At 38.6% G+C, this 19919-nt stretch overlaps 2 protein-coding genes across 2 annotated transcripts; both read right to left on the bottom strand.

Annotated features, from left to right (window-relative positions):
* Positions 1 to 601: 601 nt before the first annotated feature.
* Positions 602 to 12576, bottom strand: LOC131216997 (eukaryotic translation initiation factor 5A-2-like). The gene is made up of 5 exons (XM_058211666.1): positions 12341 to 12576; positions 2591 to 2713; positions 2439 to 2495; positions 2244 to 2318; positions 602 to 1090 (listed from the first exon to the last, which is right to left on the bottom strand). Exons 1-5 carry the CDS (start codon positions 12461 to 12463, stop codon positions 989 to 991), a joined length of 480 nt encoding a protein of 159 aa, XP_058067649.1. The 5' UTR covers positions 12464 to 12576; the 3' UTR covers positions 602 to 988.
* Positions 12577 to 18481: 5905 nt separating this feature from the next.
* On the bottom strand, positions 18482 to 19674 carry LOC131217598 (uncharacterized mitochondrial protein AtMg00810-like). The gene is made up of 2 exons (XM_058212538.1): positions 19611 to 19674; positions 18482 to 19221 (listed from the first exon to the last, which is right to left on the bottom strand). The coding sequence occupies exons 1-2, from the start codon at positions 19672 to 19674 to the stop codon at positions 18482 to 18484; spliced, it is 804 nt and encodes a 267-aa protein (XP_058068521.1).
* Between the last annotated feature and the right edge of the window lie 245 nt (positions 19675 to 19919).

Raw genomic sequence — 19919 nt, 5'->3', positions numbered from 1 at the left:
CCAGCCAATAAACATGGTAAGACAGCATACAACCATATTTTAAACCACAATAGGGTGTGTTGTTCAGTCCAATCCACCCAGTTAGGCAGACCCATGCCCATTTTCAAAGGGAGATTAGCTTTAATTTAAAATCATAAAAATAAAAACAAAAGAGAAAATCTACCATTTGCCTAGTTGTTAAGCACCCATTTGGACTTGGACTCCATTATGCAGGGGGAGTTTCATACATGCTTCATGCTTCATTTGACTCGATGACTGAGTTGCCTTTTTAACAACTATACCTTATAGATCAGGGTAAGACTGGGTTTGCAAAGTGAATCAAATGCACAATAGAATCTGGGGTTTGACTCAAACATTATCAGGAATCAAACACCACTCTACTCTTCTGAGGGTTCATCCAAACAGGCTCTACAAGTTTGATTTTCAAGAAGCTGCAGGTTAGAGCTTTGATGAATTCTCAGCTCTTATTTTACAAAACAATCATCCCTTTACTAACTGGGTTTCGAGGTTATAACTCGGACCATTTCGGTGGATGCCTGTTCTGCTTTCTGGCTGGGCTTCTAAAAAACCCATATCAATATCACACATACAACACTGTAAATTGACTACATGCAATAGAATCTAATAGTAAGAAAATCCTCGAAAGAATATATAACATAGAGAGAGGAGAGAGATGATGTAACCCTTTCAGTCAGAGATTCAAGGAGAGACTCAATCCACGGTGTTATGTCCCCACCAAAATCCCTCCCATGCATGCAACGCATTGAGGAGAGATCACAGGTCCTTTTTTTCCATATATTTAAAAAAAAAACCCAAAAATATTGGAAATCATGCAACTACGGAGATAGTCTTAATAGTTCTTCGTATATAGTACCCATGCAAAGAGAGGACGTCCAAACGCAAATCCCGCCTATGCTATATCAGAGTAAGATTTACCATATTATAATAGCTATAGGCTGTTGATGGTATTGCACATACGAGGGCCCATTTACTTGGGGCCGATGTCCTTCAGAGCACAGATCTGCTCTTCTCCCATCGCAGACATGACTGTCACCACCAGATCCTTCCCTTCACCAAATCCATCTTTGATCTACAACAGCAAAGATAGGCAGAAGCAGCAGGTAAGACAGCTATGCTATGCAAAAAGCACGAGTTCAAGATCATCACCTACTACGATTTCATGATGTGCCACTAGATAAAGAGTTCAAGAACAACCATGGCTGGGTGATTCTAGCCCACAACTAAGGACATGCAAAAAGACTTGAGGATTAAAAATGATAAAAATGGATTTTTTTTTTTTTTCAGGCCCCTGCTTGAACGGTTGTGATCATCAAGGCTGAAATTGGGGCCACGTGCAATTCCACGATCCCCATTATCAATTGGTCCATTTTGCATCTTAGGCAGGGGCCAGCCATAAAAAGGCAAGAATTTATATAGAGGCAATGCTGTCAAAGAGCATTAATAACCATGGTTTTAAATACAATAAGGCTCAGTATCATTCAAGTTGTATTGGTATCAGTCTGATGCGAGTCACCAAAAGGAAACCAACCTAAATGGACTGATACAAGGCGAGTCATATTGATTTCAATCCCCAGCCACATCGCACTAAATCCATGATTACAACCACTGAATGGAAATATCATTGGAGAGTTGGTGCCTTGATGAAAGAAAATAATGTATGCATTGTGGGATAATTCAGTGTGGACATATTAAGTAAGAAGATTTTCAGAACGAGCACAGATATTTGTAAGGGCAGAACTTGCATGGTGTGAGATTGCCCCGCCTTCCGGGAATTCAGAGTCTTGGACTATATATCTTGTGGGTGCCACTGGGTAACTAATAAAAAAATTTCCACAAAACAATCCTGGCCACCAAACTTGTGGATTCATCCAGTTGCATATGAAGCATAAGGTGAAGCATAAGGGCAGAACTTGCATGGTGTGAGATTCAGAGTCTTGGACTATATATCTTGTGGGTGCCACTGGGTAAGTAATAAAAAAATTTCCGCAAAACAATCCTGGCCACCAAACTTGTGGATTCATCCAGTTGCATATGAAGCATAAGGTATAAATTTTATCCATGACCATCCAACAGCTTGATGCTAGGAATGTGAGACAGGTGTCACCAGATCACAAGCCTAAATCAGTGATCACTAAAATGTAAGTGCACCAATATGAACTAATGTCCTCGAATGACATTCCCTCTTCATGCAACACAAGTGCTCTAGAGGATTGCGCACTAACCTGGCTGAGCAGACTGTCATCTGTGGGAAGCCTCAGATCATCCTTGGTGTTGCCATTTTCAGTCAGAAGGCTCACCTGCAAGAAACCCACCACAACACCATAAATCGGTTAGTTGCAATTCCAAAGAACCAAGTTCCAAAAGTATGTCCAAAATCAATTAAGGTCAATCATCAAAAAAAAAAAAAAAAGCCTTACAAAGCCGTCCTCAGAGATATCAATCAGTTGGTAATCAGTACGATTAACATGGGGAACCTGAAAAGAGAGGAAAAAAATACAGTGTGAAAATTGATTAGTTGATTTCATAGTGATATGGCACCAAAAAAGAAAAAAAATCATAAGGAGCTTACATCACAGTTATGGGAGGAAGGAACAATATCTTCAAGCTTCTTGCCATTGAATATATCAATCCCAACAAAGTGACACTTCGCGTGACCGTGCTTGCCAGTCTTAGAGGTGGAAACTTCAACCACCTGTTGTCCAAAGCCCCATAAAATATTGGGTTATGGCATGTCATAGACCAACTTTCAATATATATATATATAGACAAGTTAAAAACATAAATATTGTTTTTCTTAGAAGGAGATAAGTAGAAAAATGTAGGCAAAATAGATCAACACAAGTATAGGACATTGAATTCTTGGAGTTATTATTACAGCAAATAAATGAAGAAAATTAACCTGATCTATTAATAAGGGCAGCATGATCATATTTACCAATATATCCAAAACTGCATTCCAAATTGCCAAAAAATAAAAAGGTATAAATTGCAAATGTATCCAAAAGGTCGCTCCGATACATGATACGCTAGGGTAGCAAGAGCATCCAGGTCAGTCCAATACATAAATTATATACAATTAAGTCTTGTATACGAATTAAAATTGCAATTTATATATGAATAATCAATGTTATTATTACAATTTAATCAGCATTACGAGTATAGAACCATAACTTGTGTCAGTAAAAATAGTGATCTAGGTAGCACATGACCCACAATCAAGATCGTATGATTTGTAACATAAAATGAAGGGAGGTTGGTGATTTAGGTAACATGATCTTGAAACTCTTCTCTTATATCTCTCAACTCTGTACAAGTGGGCCCCACGTTTCAGTAATCCAGCCCATTGATCTCAATGGGTCCCATTGTGTAACGGAGGGAGCACCCAAAAATCTCGCAAATAAGAAGAAATTCAAACGCATTAATCCTTGTCTTTTTTTTTTTATACTGAATGATCTTGAAACTGTTCTCTTATATCTCTCAACTCTATAGAAATGGGCCCCACATTTCAGTAATCCAGGCCATTGATCTTAAGGGGTCCCATTGTGTAAAGAAGGGAGCACCCAAAAATCTCACAAGTAAGAAGAAATTCAAACACATTAATCCCTTTTTTTATGCTGAATGTCGACAATTGCTGTATTTTTCTTACTGCTAACTTTTAGGTCACCAGTCAACAGATTAAGGATTTTCCAGTATTCTAGAATAGGCTATCATCATGCATTCTGCTTATGTATCTAGAACTTGGACAAAATCAGATATTGGGCGCAAAAATCTAGATCTAATTGCTCATGGACCTTATTTTAATCCTTATTTAGACAGAAGCTGGCAAACTTCCTTAACTGAGTATCCAGAGCCATCGGGGATTGAAACTATAGTTGCATGAAGTGTGAACAAAAGTGACAAGAGATTAAGGTAGGAGAGCAGGGAAGCATGTGTATTTCACAATGTTGTCAAGCAACCATAGAAAACAGGAGCAGGAGTGCAAGTCCAGAGCATGATTCGGAGCGAGACACGGACCTGGATGGAAGGATAATGAAACTAATCAAAACTAGACAGTAACTCAATTTGAAGTGTCATATGGAAACAACCAGCCTGTCTAAAATGTGCTAGCATTTACTGCTTCAGTGAAAACAATGTCTAAAGTTGGAAACAGAAGTCCGACTTTCAATGCGGTGCACTAATGTGAAATATGGGAGATGGCAGCAACAGTGAACGAAATGATGATCCAAATAGGGTCCTTACTCTTGCTCGGGTGGTAGACTCTCTGGAGTTTCAACACCTAGTCAAGGGTTCGAGTACCCATAGGTGGTGAAATTCCACTAAGGCGTGAGTGTGTGGTGGTATGTGTGCGTGTGTAAATTTATTTTATTTTTTTTAATAATGATCCAAATATTCCTATCGAGCATTTTTTTTTCCTTTAATGTTAAGCAATTTATATATGAACACCTAGCAATTTGGTTGGAAAACAAATTAGCTTGAGAACCATTGTTGATTCCCAGCCACATTCAGACGTAGAACGAAGTCAAAGACAATCACATGGATGGCTAGGGTCAAGGAAATCAGGCTAGAAAGTTCAATCCAAGGGTCTAGTGTGCACTATAGTTTCTAACAACCATAACTTTTGTGACTGGTTATCCATTTCATGAATAAATGTTGTTGGAAATATTGATGAGCTCCACATTCCGGACAATCCCAAAGGTCTAGCCCCTGATCCTTTTTACCAAAATAATGTCAGGGGTTAATTTTGAGTTTTAATTCAAAATTTACTATTTTTAGCTGGTTACAATTTTGCTATTTTTAGGCATTTTAGGGTTTGTCATGCAACCATGTTATCGAATCAATGAGATATCGACACTGAATAGCAAAGAAGTGACAAGAGTTACACTCACAAGAATATTAGAGTAGAGGGAGAGAACTTTATTGATATTGGAATGACTAACTTCAACACCACTCCATCTTTTATAGACCCTAACTTGCATCAATTCTCCCCGGCTTTGAAACAAATCATCCTCAAGGTAGAAACCAATCTTAACATTTGGACTGATACTACCTCTGTGACGAATCTTCTTCTTTGGTGGAAGCTAGTGGTGCAACCTTAAGCGTTGGCTCGGCACAACCCTTGTTGGAGCCCACTGTAGATTATGTCTCTTTCGCTTGTGCTTTCGTAGGTGCCAACTTGTTTATTATAACTTTAAACTTCTCTGTGAACCCTGCAACATTTGCTCCGTTTTTTGTGTCACTGGCATATTTTACAAAGGTGCTTCAATTCGAGGGTTGACGCATTGGCATGTCTATCAATGTGACTGCCACTATAGTGGATCCATCAATTGATCCATTAATGATTTCAAGTGTCGATCCAATGTTAATGCATCAATCACTTCATATGTCAACTTTTCCTTTGATAAATCTCCTACTCGTTTCTGGAATTTCTACTTCAATTTCGAGCTCTCTATCACGTTCCAACAATCAAATAATTCGATCATTTGTGTCTTCATAAGCCCGGACTGTCGTTGTTGGTTAGGACTGGGGGGGCATTCCCCTACATGTCCTTGTGCTCCAACTTTGGTCTTTGAATTCCCTCCACGTTGAAGCTCCCCTACTTTATCAGTGAGATTGCCGAGCGCATACATGAGTTGATCTACTCGCTCTGTGAGTATGTAGATCAATTGGATTAATTAACACTCTTCTTGTGTCACCTCATTCAAACTCATTAGGAGATGATGTGGTGTCAGCAATCTCCAACGATCACATACTATGATACCAACATGGTGCAACCCGGTTATCGAATCAGTGAGAAATCAAAATCAAATCGCAAAGAAGTGACAAGAATTACACTCACAAGAATACTAGAGAGGAGAGGGAGAATTTTATTGATATTAAACTTCTTCTCTTACAATACTCGAAAAGCTCAACTTAGAAAATATTGGAATGACTAACTCCTACACCACCCCCTCTTTTATAGACCCCAAATGAATCTTTAGTGAAAATCCACCCAGCTAAGAGATTGATTTCACACCAATCATAATTTATTTCAAACTTTTTTTTTTTTTTGAAGATTTATTTCAAACTAATTTAATCTACCTAAGATGGTAAAAACCTACTAATAATAAAAGTAAACATAGAATGTAATCCTAATTATATCTCTAAGCCCATATCTTCAATCGCATCCCCTTCATATCTTCAATCACTTCAAACACATCTTCAAATAACATCTTTGAATTAGCCTCCATCTCCCAAAAATAGTAAATTGCAATCCTTTTAGGCCCCCAAATCTATATAACTAAATGGTCCAAAAATCAGCACATGTTGGGCCCTACACCTTGTTTAGCCCTACGATAGGCTACGGGCCTATGTGGGTAATGGCCTGCTTCAATTTCGAAAAGTCCTAGAATAGCTTAAAGTCCTTGTCTAAGTCATGCCAAAGAGTTTTAGTTAGTTTACAAGTGGTTTACTATTTTTATTAAATGTTTACTCTCTTAGGAAAGTATCCTATTTAAAGTCAAATTAGGGTTTTTTTTTTCTTATATAGCTATATTAGATACATTGTAAGCAAGCTTTCATCAATAATATCAATTTCCTTCTCTCATTTTTTGAGAATTCTCTCCCCTTGTGGATTCCAAGGCTATTTTTAAGAAGAAGAGGGTAATCTCTTCTTGTTTATCCACACACTTGCTACATTACATTTGTTACTAACAATCATGTGCTTGTAAATAGAGGGTTTTTTTTTTCTTTTTTCTATCTTCTTCTTGTTCTTTTTTTTTTTTTTTTTTTTGGAGAGAGAGAGAGAGATGCTTGTAATAGAGAATTGACAAAATGGAAGGGGAAATGAACTTCAAATAATCTATTGTGGAAAACTGGAGGAAGAAATTGAAGTGAGATCAAAACATGCGTTCAACAAGGTTCTGTGAGGACCTAATTTGGCAATAAAGATGCAGGGCGCAACTTGACGACAAGAATTTCACGTGTCAAATGGAAGTCCAAAAGACATGAAATTGGTCAAATTTTATAGATTAATTATGTGAAATAAATGAGGTATGCATAGAGAACTTGGCTAAATAAAACTACAATCCAAATAAAACTCACCTAACATTATCGTAAAAAATATTTCGTGACATCCCTACTGAAAACTTATCATCATCAGCAGTTAAAACCATAGATTGTACAATTTTAATTCTTGGCATGGATGCAAGTACTTTTCTTGATAGCTTGTTTGTTATGGGTTTTTCTCTATTCCCATTAATCTGAATCTCTCCCAAACCCCAAACCATAATTCCCCAATACTCAAATCCTACAAACAATCCCAAAATCTAGAACCCTATTTAGGCAAGCAATAGTTCCCAAATTCCCCCTCTAATTTCCCCAAATCTCCCCTGATTCGAAACCCTAATTCTAACCTAACCCTAATCCGGTGCCTTCCATGCTCCCCAAACCCTAACTTAAGCCCGAACTCCAACCAAAGCCTTCTTGATCAGAAGAAATGTGTGAATGAAGATCAAGGGTTTTTTTTGTTATGCTCAACATGAATACCTTCGGGAAAAGGGTGAGATCATTGGAAGACTATTTCTGAGCTGAAATTACAACTTGCGGCGATGAAACTAAAAGATTCAGTCATGACTTGATAATACCAAGTAGAGCCGAATTTCAAGTGGGGAGATGAAAGCAAGGGTGAAGCAAATATCTGCACCTGAATTTTGAGGTCTCATTTAGAAATCTTTTCCAAAATTGCAACGAGGAGGCCTCACCTTTTTTTAATGGTAGAGAACCTCGATGTGTTGTGAACTAATGGAGAATGCCAAACAACTAAATAGCTATTGCAATGGGTTCTAGGCCAACATTTAAAAGGTATTGGTACAGGTAAGGCTGCATTATGTGAATATGGCCTTTCCGATTTCCCTGAAGGACACGATAGAAAGATCACTGCCAGGTTAAACACAATCTATGCTGGGTTTCAGGTACCACATATCGCCATAAAAAATGGAGGATGCAACAAGAGAAGAAGCCTACAAAGCTCTGCTCCATATGGTCAGCACTGGACAAATTAATCTAAAGCACATTTAACCAACTAACTTCGAGGAAAAGAGTTCCCTATGTACAGAAGTAGATTGATTGCGAAAGTGTCACAGCCTTAAATGCTAAAAATTGGGAAAAGCACATCTAGAAACATTGTGACAAATATCGTCACTGAGATTTTCAAGGAAAATTCATCAAACAAGTACTAATGTGAGAGCTTGAAATCTTGGCATTTTCTAATTTTGCATGACTTTTAGAGAGAAAAATTACCGTGACCTTAACAAAATAAATATTCAAAAGTTTAAATTAATTAACATTTATCTATATTTTAAATTATTAAAATCTATCCTCTAATTAATACTACATGTTTCAATATTTTTTCAGTGATACTTTCCAGATAACATCATGAGAAAAACATCAAAATCTGAATATCTCCTGAGAAATTTCAATGCCAAGAATGAGATTTGTCAGTGTCTAGAAACTGTAAAAATTATAATCCATTCAGGTTTAAGCTGCTTCAATTAGTACTTCATGTATCCATTAGTTCTATCATGATAGTAAACCATGAAGTTCTTGGAAATGCATGACATGAAATGCTAGCAAGTTGCCAATAAATAAATAAATAAAATTCATATTACAAACTTATATCTTTATAGAAGACACTGCAAATAATAATAATAATAAAGTCCAACTCAATACAACAACTTTCATGATGTGAGCCATTTTCAAAGCCAAAGGATGATTCCAATAACAATTAACAGGACAAGTAAAAGAAGGGTCTTTCATTCCAAGAAAGACTAAGCCCAAAACATACATGCAAAATCGCAATTTTAGAAAGACCGGTATCTTTTATATTGTAATAATATGGAAATAATTTATCATCTTGGTAAAAGTTTTATGATTGGCTACCATTGTAAATGAGCATATGCTGTAAAATATTGCCTGATATATGGACATAGATATCCCTAGTCACCCGACATGTCGGGATTTGATTGGACCACGTGTCACTGTCAGAATTGGGGCCCACACAAAACACAAAAGTTGTTCGGTTGAGTAACTACTCGACCAGGCCCCATCTCTGATAATGGCATGTGACCCAATCAAATCCCACCACGTCGGGTCACCAGGGATCCACAAGGAAATTCACTTCCTTGATACATACTGTGTTGTCATGTGCAATCGCACGATCACATACATTGGCTCAAATCGCATATGCCATGCAGGAAGTATGCCATGGCATACCAAGGTATGTGACGGTTATGCGATGGCATAATCGCATAAACATGGAATACTCTAATATGCGATGGTGGTCAAATTTATTGTAGATTGCAATAAGTTGTATGTTGTAACCTGTATTGTATGCATCAACTCATCAAGTTATCAAATACAATTTCTATGTTTGTAGTTTTCAATAATTAATTCTTTCTTAGTGTAACTAGTTGATAGTTTAAATTCGTTTTGTAATATATAATATAATATAATTCAACACATATATGGTCTAATGGTCAAACTACAATGAAATCAGCAAATAAACCTGATCCAATCACTTGTAATGATTAGACATAGTTTTTGTTAATTTTTAGAAAATTTTACCCTTCTTTAAAATAAAAAAATTCAAGGAAATAAAAAAGCCATCAGCCTAAGCAATCGGTGATGCAATTATGCGATGACATAAACAATCAGCCCAGGCTGATGGCTTGTGCGATTATATGTGATTTGACAACATTGGATACATATTGATTTTTATGACTCCAAAGATACAATACAATTTTCTACAATGGGCACAATGGGAATTTCAGCCACTACTATGATCCTAACTTGGATAACGAAATCATTCAAAGAGACTACATGCCCAAGACAAGAAACTACATAAATATAGAATACAATCGTCCTGAGATATGAAAGACATGAAACAAAAATCAATAAGTACCAAGATTAAAGAAAAAAGGGGAAAAAAGAAAAAGAAAACAAGAAGCAAAGTTCAAGCATGAACCATGAGAACAAAAACCAACAAGAAACTGCGAACAAAATCAATTACAAGATGCACAAAAGACACAAGAAAGCGAGCAAATTATAAACAGCTCTCCACATAAAAACTCAAAAATAAAAATAAAAAATAAATAAATAAATAAATAATCCAATTAAACCATGAAAAATCATCACACCCTAGAATCTTCGACAAGCATAGAAAACACGGAAAATAATAAAAATACACAATGAAAAATCGAACAAAGGCCATGAAAATCCAGCGCATCTTCATCTCTGACAAGCATTTAGAAAAAAATAATAATTCTAAACCAGTAGAATGATCAAAACCAGCACATAGAAAGGTCCTGGACATAACATAAAAACCCAAAAGGAAATATCAATTCCAATCAAAACTCAATAAGGGGTCATTTGGATGGTGGTAAATGAGGCAAGTTGTAAATGATTTACATTTGGATGCCCTAAAATGCTTGTAAATCATTTACTAGTAAATGATTTACCACTTTTTCCCCCTTTACATTTGCTAGCAAAAAGCTGGAATTTCATTTGCTAGCAAATGATTTACCAACAAGAAGCCTCCAACAGCTCTTTTTTTGAAGGTTGGGCTATAAAAGCATATATGCACCTCCCTCTCTCCATTGTATCTAAGAATTCCAACGGCTCTCCCTCTCTCCGCCAACAGCAAAAGATCTTGCTACTGGCCTTATAAAAGAACATTTGAATCCCTGGGCCCAATTCCATGGCTCACCGGGTTTATTTAGGTCTCACTCTCTCTCTCTCTCCACCAACAGCAGCAGATCTTGCTGCTGACCTTATAAAAGAGCATTTGAATTCTCGGGCCCACTTCCGTGGCTCACCAGGCTTAGGCTTAGGCTCACCAGGCTTAGGCTTATTTAGGTCCTCTCTCTCTCTCTCTCTCTCTCTCTCTCTCTCTCTCTCTCTGAGGCAGATCTTGCTACCAGACTTATAAAATATCATTTGAATTTGTGGGCCCGCTTCTATGGCTCACCTACTACCTGGTTTTATGTGAGGATCAACCCCGAGCTTTAGTGAGATGGGCTTAACCCAATGATCCACTTTTAAAATCCACTCTTATATGCCATTTGAATGTTTTTAATGAATTACTTCTCTAAACTATTTCAGGTGCCAATACACAATTATAGGATATAAACGATTTGCAGGCTATCCAAACACTGTAAATGATTTACTACAACTTAAAGAAAAAACCAACCTGCTGTGACTCATTTACAGCCTCTGTAAATGAGATACTAGTAAATCACTTACCACTTAAACCATTTACCACCATCCAAACGACCACTACAAAAATCCAATAAAGAGACATAGAACCAACACATCCAGAGATATTGGACGACAAAATTCCAGAAAATTCCAAACAAAACCCAAAACACAAAAATCAAAAGCCATTAAGAAAATGAACTAAAGCACAAGAAAACCCAATCGAACCCCATATAAATCAACACCCAAAACCCCCCAAAAAATAAAATCAACACCCAAAAGAATGAGGGTTTTGCTACCCAAACCTTTTAAATGGCAGACGGAGTGGCCTATTGTCCATCCGAACCGTTCATTCATTCATACACCTAGAAGAAGGCCATGGTGCAAAGATCATGTCAATCATCAGGTAATCCTAAGCTTCTGATCGATGGCAAGAAAATGAACAGTCGAGATTGACCGGAGAAAGAAAATCAGTCCAATCATCATCTTCAAACATCTAGTGAATAGATCCCACTTTGTAGTTCTTACGATTCTAAAGTAACACTTTGATTTGATGATTCTAAACATGCAATTTATCGCTCATAAACAATGGACGGTTATAACAAATTGGTCCCGTTCAAAGGGTTAGGATCATCCGATCTGTGTGATTCGTACACCATAGCTTGTACCTAGCTGTATGAATCACTGAATAGTTCAGATCAACGATGGGTGACCTGTGCCGTCTAAAAGTTTTCAGGACATTAGCAAAACCCAAGGAATAAAATCAAGATCCAGTAAGAAAATCCATTCAAACTCATGAAAATCATCACATCTTCACATCTGAAAAACCCCACAAAATCCAATGAAAACCCATAAAAAACCACCCAAACCCCACAAAAATCCAATCAAAACCTAACAAAAAACTATAAAAACCACTACACAATCGGATCCAAAAAAAACCCCAAAAAATATCGAATCAGAACTAAATTGGATCCACAAAAACACAAAAAAGAAAAAAGAAAAAAGAAAAAGAAGAAGATCGAATCAGAACTCAATAAAAAGATAAATCAAAGACTACATACACCGATTATTCCGTATATAAATCTTATACCTTGCAAGGCCTGGCCTTAATGACTATATACCCGTTCTTCCTTATAGTTCCTGCCTGCTGCGGGTATGTTTTCGACGCTCCAGCGTCAGCTTTCGATTCAAAGTGATGTTCTTCATCAGACATTTCTCCTTTCCCTCTGAAATCTCAAAATCCCCTCTCCAATCTGACTATACCCTCCTCAATTTCAGCTGAAAAGAGAAATGAGAGAATATCTGCAATGAGAGAAGAAGGATGGACAGAGAACGAGTGAGTCCTTATATACGTAGGCTATTTACTTGATCTTTCCTACTAGGGTTTCGCTTTTATCCTGAGATATAATCTGATCCGTTGAATGCTGCGTGCTTTGATGGGTTTGGACGATCTAGATGTTTTCTTGAGAAAAGTTGTGGATGGAATAAGGGAAGTTGTTTATACGCCGGCTGCGTGTGATACTTGATACGCAGTCACTCAGTAATTCGATAAGTGGTATGTTTTAACCCAGATAAAACTGGCTAGATTGTGCTATTTGAGAAGTCACAATGCGAAAGTTGAACAATCCTGACCTTTGATTCATGGACATCTTTTTTGTGAAAAGAGAACCGTTGGATATTTCGCATTTTTAACCGTCTGATAAATGTCCATCAATCCAAAAGTCAGATGATGAAATGGGTTTAGTTTTTTAGCTCGGGATAGACTGACGCTGGGTGGCGTAATTTGGATGGCTTATTTTGACTTCTTGTTTGCCACGTGTGCAATTTCTACGTCCTGCGTATCATCCATCACGCTCTGCCAGAGCATCGAGGTTTCTATCATGGAATAATTGATAGAGGTATCAGATGCCTCGCTGTGGCACGCCTCGTGTGATGGGGACGTGCGGTGGGGTGTGCCGATGCGACACGGCGTTGTACCAGGAGAGCACGTGTGGAGAATCTCAGCCGCTCGTGCGTTTCTCCGTGATCATTGCGGGCACTGGGAATCAGGTTGGCCCACTAGTTTCGTGAGGGGCGTTCAAAGGTCTGTGGGGGATCACCCTGATGTCCGTGCGACATCCACACCGTCCATCAGTTTCACTAGTTCGTATTAGGACATGAGACCCAAAATCAGGCAGATCCAAGACTGAGGAATGGAAAACACAAATATCGGCCGGATTAAGAAGTCCTGTGGGCCCTTATAAGATTTTAATGGTGGATGTTCGATCCCTGCTGTTTTCTTAATGTGGCCCACCTGGGTTTTGAATGTGCTTATTTTTTAAGCTAACGTCGTTAGATGAGCTGGCACAGCGATTGGACGGAGTGGATATGTGACAGACATCACGGTGGACCCCAGGGAGCTTTTGTGAAACTGGCTCCCTCTAAGAAAATCAACGGCTGAGAAACGTATGTCTGGCTGCTGTTCTGTGTGTATGGGTGTGGCCCACCTGATGGATTGAGCAACACTGATTTTACGATTGGCCCACTTAATGAGTGGCTCAGATGAGGAATCTGTTGCCGTGTGGGCGACATATGGCCTCATCAGTTGATAGTTGGGCACGTTTTTCACGGTGTTTTTGTCGCCGTCCTTGAACGTGGGTTCAGTGCTCAATTTTTCAGGAATGCTTATCCCATTGGATTGGAAATGGGTAAGGATTAGATACGGCCCACGCCTCACCCGAGACGGTGCAGCCCTTAGTATTTATTCTATATCTACACCGTCCATCCATCCGTTTTAATGAAAGCGAATTGGCTGCCGACCTCGTTGGTGTGTTGACGACACTAAGTTATGTGGTTCCATCATGAGGTATGCGTTATATACAGCTTGTCTGCTTATTTGACAAGATCATTATAAGGTTTAAGATTAAAAATAAACCAGATTCAAAGTTTAAGTGAACCACTAAGTTATGTGGTTCCATCATGAGGTATGCGTTATATACAGCTTGTCTGCTTATTTGACAAGATCATTATAAGGTTTAAGATTAAAAATAAACCAGATTCAAAGTTTAAGTGAACCATGCTACAAAAAGAAGCAGAGATTAGAGGTGCACATGAGTTGAATCGAGTCGAGCTGGCACAACTCGGCCACTCCTCGGCCTCTACTTGAACTCGGCTTGGATCGGTCCTTGAGCTTGATTGGCGAACTCAGTTCAGCTTGGCTCGGTTCGGTTAGCAACTTTGGCCTGTTTGAGTGAAGTTCGAGCCAACATTGAGTCGAGTTCAACTATACAACATTTTCACAAACATATAAATAGTACTTTTAAAAATTCATTGTATATAAAGTAATAGCAATGGTTTTATAGGTATTTCATCAAAGACATTATGAGCAGCAAAAAAAAAAAAATATATATATATATATATATTTCATCTAAGTACCTTGCCACTTGTTATAATGGCCTGAATTTTTTAATGGTGAGAATCATTGTTCCCAATACTATTTGTAGTGTGGCCCACTTGTGCTTTGGATATGATTCAATTTTGAGTCGATGCTATAAAAATTATCTCACCAAATGTATGAATAGTGTGGATATAATAAATACATCATTGTGAGGCCACGTAACTTTGATCTCCTTCTGAAACAGTTGTACAACTGGGAGCTAGAGGAGCCTCGTCCTCGTTATCCACACCAGCCAAGTTGGTGGTGTGTGGTACACCAGGAAATCCACTTCCTTAAGATTAGAAGGTGGAATGTACTCTAGGAAATTGTGGTGACTGAATGTCTATCATTAAAAACTTTCTAAGGCCCACCATGTCTATGTTTATTTGCCCTTTAAACTATTGATAATGTCATACAAACCTAGATGAAGGAAAATAAATGAATATCAGCTTACTCCATAACTTTTGTGAGTGTTTACTATGGTAGGGTCCACCTCAGAATTGAATTTGCTTTGTTTTTAGTCAAGTGTCTTGAAATAGTTGAAAAAAAATGTATGGACGCCATGGATACAGAATACATACATCAAAGTGGGCCCATGATAATGCTTAGACTGTTTTGGACCCCCTGGGAATGCCCAACCGTGCAGTGGTGAGCATTTTAGCTTTTACCCAATAACGGCTTAGTGGGTGTTACCCTTACCATGTGTGGCCCACCTTGATGAATTTGTTCCGTGTCATACATCTTTTTTTTCAATTCATTTGATGATGTCGTACCAGAACTAAAGCGTATCCAATTCTAAGGTGGACCACAATACTAAAAAAAGTGGTGAATGATCATTAAAAGTTCTTACTAAGTTTTAAAAGTTTTGGATCAAGCTAATATTTGTATTTTCCCTTCATCATGTTCTCGTAAACAAGATAAATGAATTAGATGATAAATAAATATTACAAATCTACTTACAATTGGCTTTTGGAAGTTTTTAATAATAAGAATTCAATCAACACTGTTTTTTGTGGTGTGGTCCCATTGTGATTCCGATGTACTTAATGTTTGGGATCATGTCCTAAAATGAGCTGAAAAAACGAATGGACAGAGTAGATTACAGCATATCGTCAAGGTGGGGCCCACGGTAAGGAAACACCCACTAAGTGCTACCTAGGTAACACCTAATCCGCGCCGACTGAACTGAAGGCGCTCTCACTCAGCGAGCCACGTCTCACGTTGCTAAGAAAAGGAAGAAAACTTTGATACTCTGTAAAGATACGTGGATGATACGCAGGCACTAAGACATTCTGCACGCAGGGTACGAATGATACGAAATCAACTGCCCAAATTCTCCATCTTGGTTTAGATGCATCGCATGCAAAGTAATTTACTCTATCTATAAATCATATCAGTAGACGGTATTAATTTACTCACCCAATATGGTAAAGCCCACCCAACAGGATTTGATTAGGCATACCATACCGCCACCAGAGGTGGAGTCACACAAAACATGTTTCAAAGTTACTCGATTGATAGTAGACGGTAATAATTTACTCACCCAATATGGTAAAGCCCAATGTGGTGAGACTTTATTAAGCTACGTGGCTCTCATAGATAAAGTAATGCAAAGCATGCTTGGAAGTTGTTCGGTTGAGCACATAATCAATCACCATCATGTGTGAGCGGCCCAATCGAATCTCTTCACATCAAGACCTCCTTGCATTGGGTGAGACCTGTCCTCGTCAAGTCCGCTCCCCCAACTGCAAATAAGTGTCTACACATTGGAGGTTAGATTGTTCAGCCAATCGAATTTTGGAATGCGACGGGTTGACATTGGGTTTCACATTTCAGTCAATTTCTTTTGAAGTGCTTATAAAGCACCATGAGTTGAGATATTTGAGTTTTATATTTGTTTATGTTAGGTTTGGACACATCCTTTAAGCCCATGGAACGGACTTATATGAAAAGTTATAAGAGTCCGAACCATTTTTGGCCAAGCATTGCCCACCCACAGCCTATCCTCCCATATATAATATATTCAGAGAAATACTTACCAGCAATGGTTGTACATCCAACTAGTTAGAGTGTAAGGTCTACCATGGTGTTTGTGTGATATCTCACCTATCCAAAAAGGTTGGCCCACCATGAAAATATGATGCCCTCAAAATCAAGTTGATCGGCCAATTAAATGCTCACCCCTGATATGAACAGGGAGTTTATTTTGGTATTTTATGTTGGTTTCTTTTACGGCGAGCCTTACCTAATAGTCGGACTGACCTGATTTTTTTGGCATCTCATTTTCATGGTGGGACAAGCTTGTGAGACGAGTGAGATGTCTAATAGAGGGCGTGGATTAGGTGTTACTTGGGTAACAGTCTAATAAAGGGTGCGGATTAGGTAATACTTGGGTAACAACTTAGCGGGTGTTATCCTTACCGTAGGGCCCACCTCGATCCTATGTTGCATATCCATTCCATCCATCCGTTTTTACAGTCCATTTTAAGACACTGTCCCAAAAATTAAGCATATCTAATTCTCACAAGAAAATTGATGATTGAACGCTCACCATTAAAAACTTTCCAAGGCCCATTGTAAGCAGATATGTAATGTTTATTTGTCATCTAACCTGTTGATAATGTCAACCACAACTGGATGAATGGAAATTAAGGAGATTAGCTTAATCCAAAACTGTTGTGACCTACAAAAAGCTTTTAATTGTCATGCACCACTTTTTCCAGTGGTGTGGTCCCCCAGAGATTTGGTTATTCTTAATTTTTGAAATAACATCCTTAAATGAGCTATAAAAACATATGGACGGCATGGATATGAAACACATTCATCAAGGTGGGCCCCACATGGTAAGGGAAACACCCACTTACTCCCTCCAACAGACGCTATGGTGGGCCCCATGCCAACTAGTTGTGTAAGCATTTCTTTTATAACACACATCGAGAGATAGAGAGTTATCCACTAGATGAGTCACCTCATGAATCCCTATAGCTAAAAAGTCAACTTGATCTAAAAATTAGGATGGAGTACAGAAATTTGAGAGGAAAATCCCACCCTTGATTTTCATTGGAATCATATGAGTTGCAAAACAATGTGAGTTTTTGCCCAATCTTTCATTCAAGATAGGTAAAGTACTTACATAGCCTTAGATTCACCTGAAATAATTTCTACAAGGGTTCTTAAGGGTTTTCACAAGAGGTCCGCTCCTGCAAGAAAACCTCTCTCACGACACATACAAAAAAAAAAAAAAAAAAATGCTCTATCCATATGCAATTCTCATGGGAACGTCATGAGAACTTGTGACCTATGATCTAGGTGTTAAGATGGAAGAGGGAGAGAAATATTTGACTAAATTGTTATATATTTCATATTGAGCTTTACAAATAAATAGATGTACAATGAGCTATGTATGGAAAAATATACATAAGGCAAGTGAACTAATTCGACTAAGTTCTAAAAATAATCTAATTAAAGATTTTGTGCAAGTCTTAATTTTGTGCATGTATGGTAAGAAATCTGTCAATACTCCCCCTCAAGTTGGTGCATGTAGGTCCGTAATGCCCAACTTGCGCGAAAAATGATGAAAAAGTTCATGTCCCAAAGCTTTGGTGAAGATATCGGCAACCTGCTCACTGGAAGAAGTGTGAACAGCTTTGAGGAGCCCCGAACGAATTTTGTTGCGAATAATATGACAATCAATCTCAATGTGTTTGGTACGCTCATGAAACACAGGATTGTGTGCAATGTATAGTGCAGATTGATTGTCACAATGTAGAGAGAATGACTCGGGATGAGAGACACTAAGATCAGTGAGAAATTGTTTTAACCAAGTAAATTCACAGGTTGTGACAGCCATGGCTCAATATTCAGCTTCAGCAGAATAGCGACAACTGTATTTTGCTTCTTGGTGCGCCATGAGATCGGACTGGTGCCTAATTGAATAAAGTAGCCGGTGGTGGAGCAGCGGGTGGTGGGACAACTGGCCCAATCAGAATCTGTATAAGCTGCGACATGTGTACTGTTGGATGAAGGAAAGAAGATGCCTTGGCCGGGGCAGCTTTTGATGTAGCAGAGAACTCTGGTAGCTGCAGTCATGTGGGGGACCCGAGGAGCATGCATGAATTGACTGAGTGTGTTGACTGCATAAACAATGTCTGGTCTGGTGATGGTCAGATGGATGAGACAGCCAACAAGGCGACGGTAAAGGCCAGGATCAGGCAGAAAGTCACCATCTTGAGTATTAAGCTTCAAATGTTGCTCCATGGGAAAAAGAGCAGTCCTTGCACCAAGTTGTCCACTGTCAGAGAGAATGTTGAGAGCATATTTGCGCTGATTAAGAAAGATGTCTTTGGGAGAGTGAGCAACTTCGAGTCCAAGAAAGTACTTCAAGGAACCAAAATCCTTTGTCTTGAAGTGAGTGGAGAGAATTTTCTTAAAAAGCTCGATTTGAGAAATGTCGTTACCAGCAATCAGGATGTCATCAACGTAAACAAGGACAAGAGTGATGCTAGTGGAAGTGATGAGAGTGAACAAAGAATGATCCGCCTGAGACTGATGAAAACCTACATCAAGAAGCACATAGGTTAGTTTAAAAAACTAGTTTCGGGAGGCTTGTTTAAAGTCATAGTGGGATTTTCTGAGGCGACAGACACGGTTCTCGCCTTGAGGACAATATCCAGGTGGTGGTGTCATGTAGACTTCTTCATCAAGATCGTTGTGCAAGAAGGTATTGTTGATGTCAAGCTAATAAATAATCCAATTTTTGGTAGCTGCAACTGCCAGTAAGCAGCGGACCGTAGTCATTTTGGCGACCGAAGCAAAAGTCTCATGGTAGTCAAGTCCTTTAATCTAAGTGTATCCTTTGGCAACGAGCCGAGCTTTGTACCTCTTAATGGATCTATCGGTTTGAGTTTGGTTTTAAAAACCCATTTGCACCTAATGGGTTTCTTACCAAGAGGAAGAGGCTCAAGAGTCCAGGTGGAATTATCCTCTAAAGCACGAAGCTCAGCAGACATTGCCTCACGCCAGTGAGAGTGGCGAGTAGCATCAAAATAGCATGGGGGGTCAGTACAGGAGGTAAGAGCAGTCAAATAAGTAATATGTGAGGGGGAAAAACGGAAATATGAAAGAAAGACAGACAAAGGGTGAACAGTACCTGAAGCAGGTGTAAATGTCGTGGGCTCCGCATGTAAGGTAGAACAGATATAGTCGTGAAGGTAGGTACGTCGAGTAATGGTGCGGCGAGGGTGAGGAGCTGGTG

This window comes from Magnolia sinica, chromosome 10 (genome assembly GCF_029962835.1).
Source record: "Magnolia sinica isolate HGM2019 chromosome 10, MsV1, whole genome shotgun sequence".
Taxonomy (NCBI): Eukaryota; Viridiplantae; Streptophyta; class Magnoliopsida; order Magnoliales; family Magnoliaceae; genus Magnolia; species Magnolia sinica.
The sequence above is the reverse complement of the archived record's forward strand: the minus strand, read 5'-3'. Positions and strand labels throughout refer to the sequence as shown.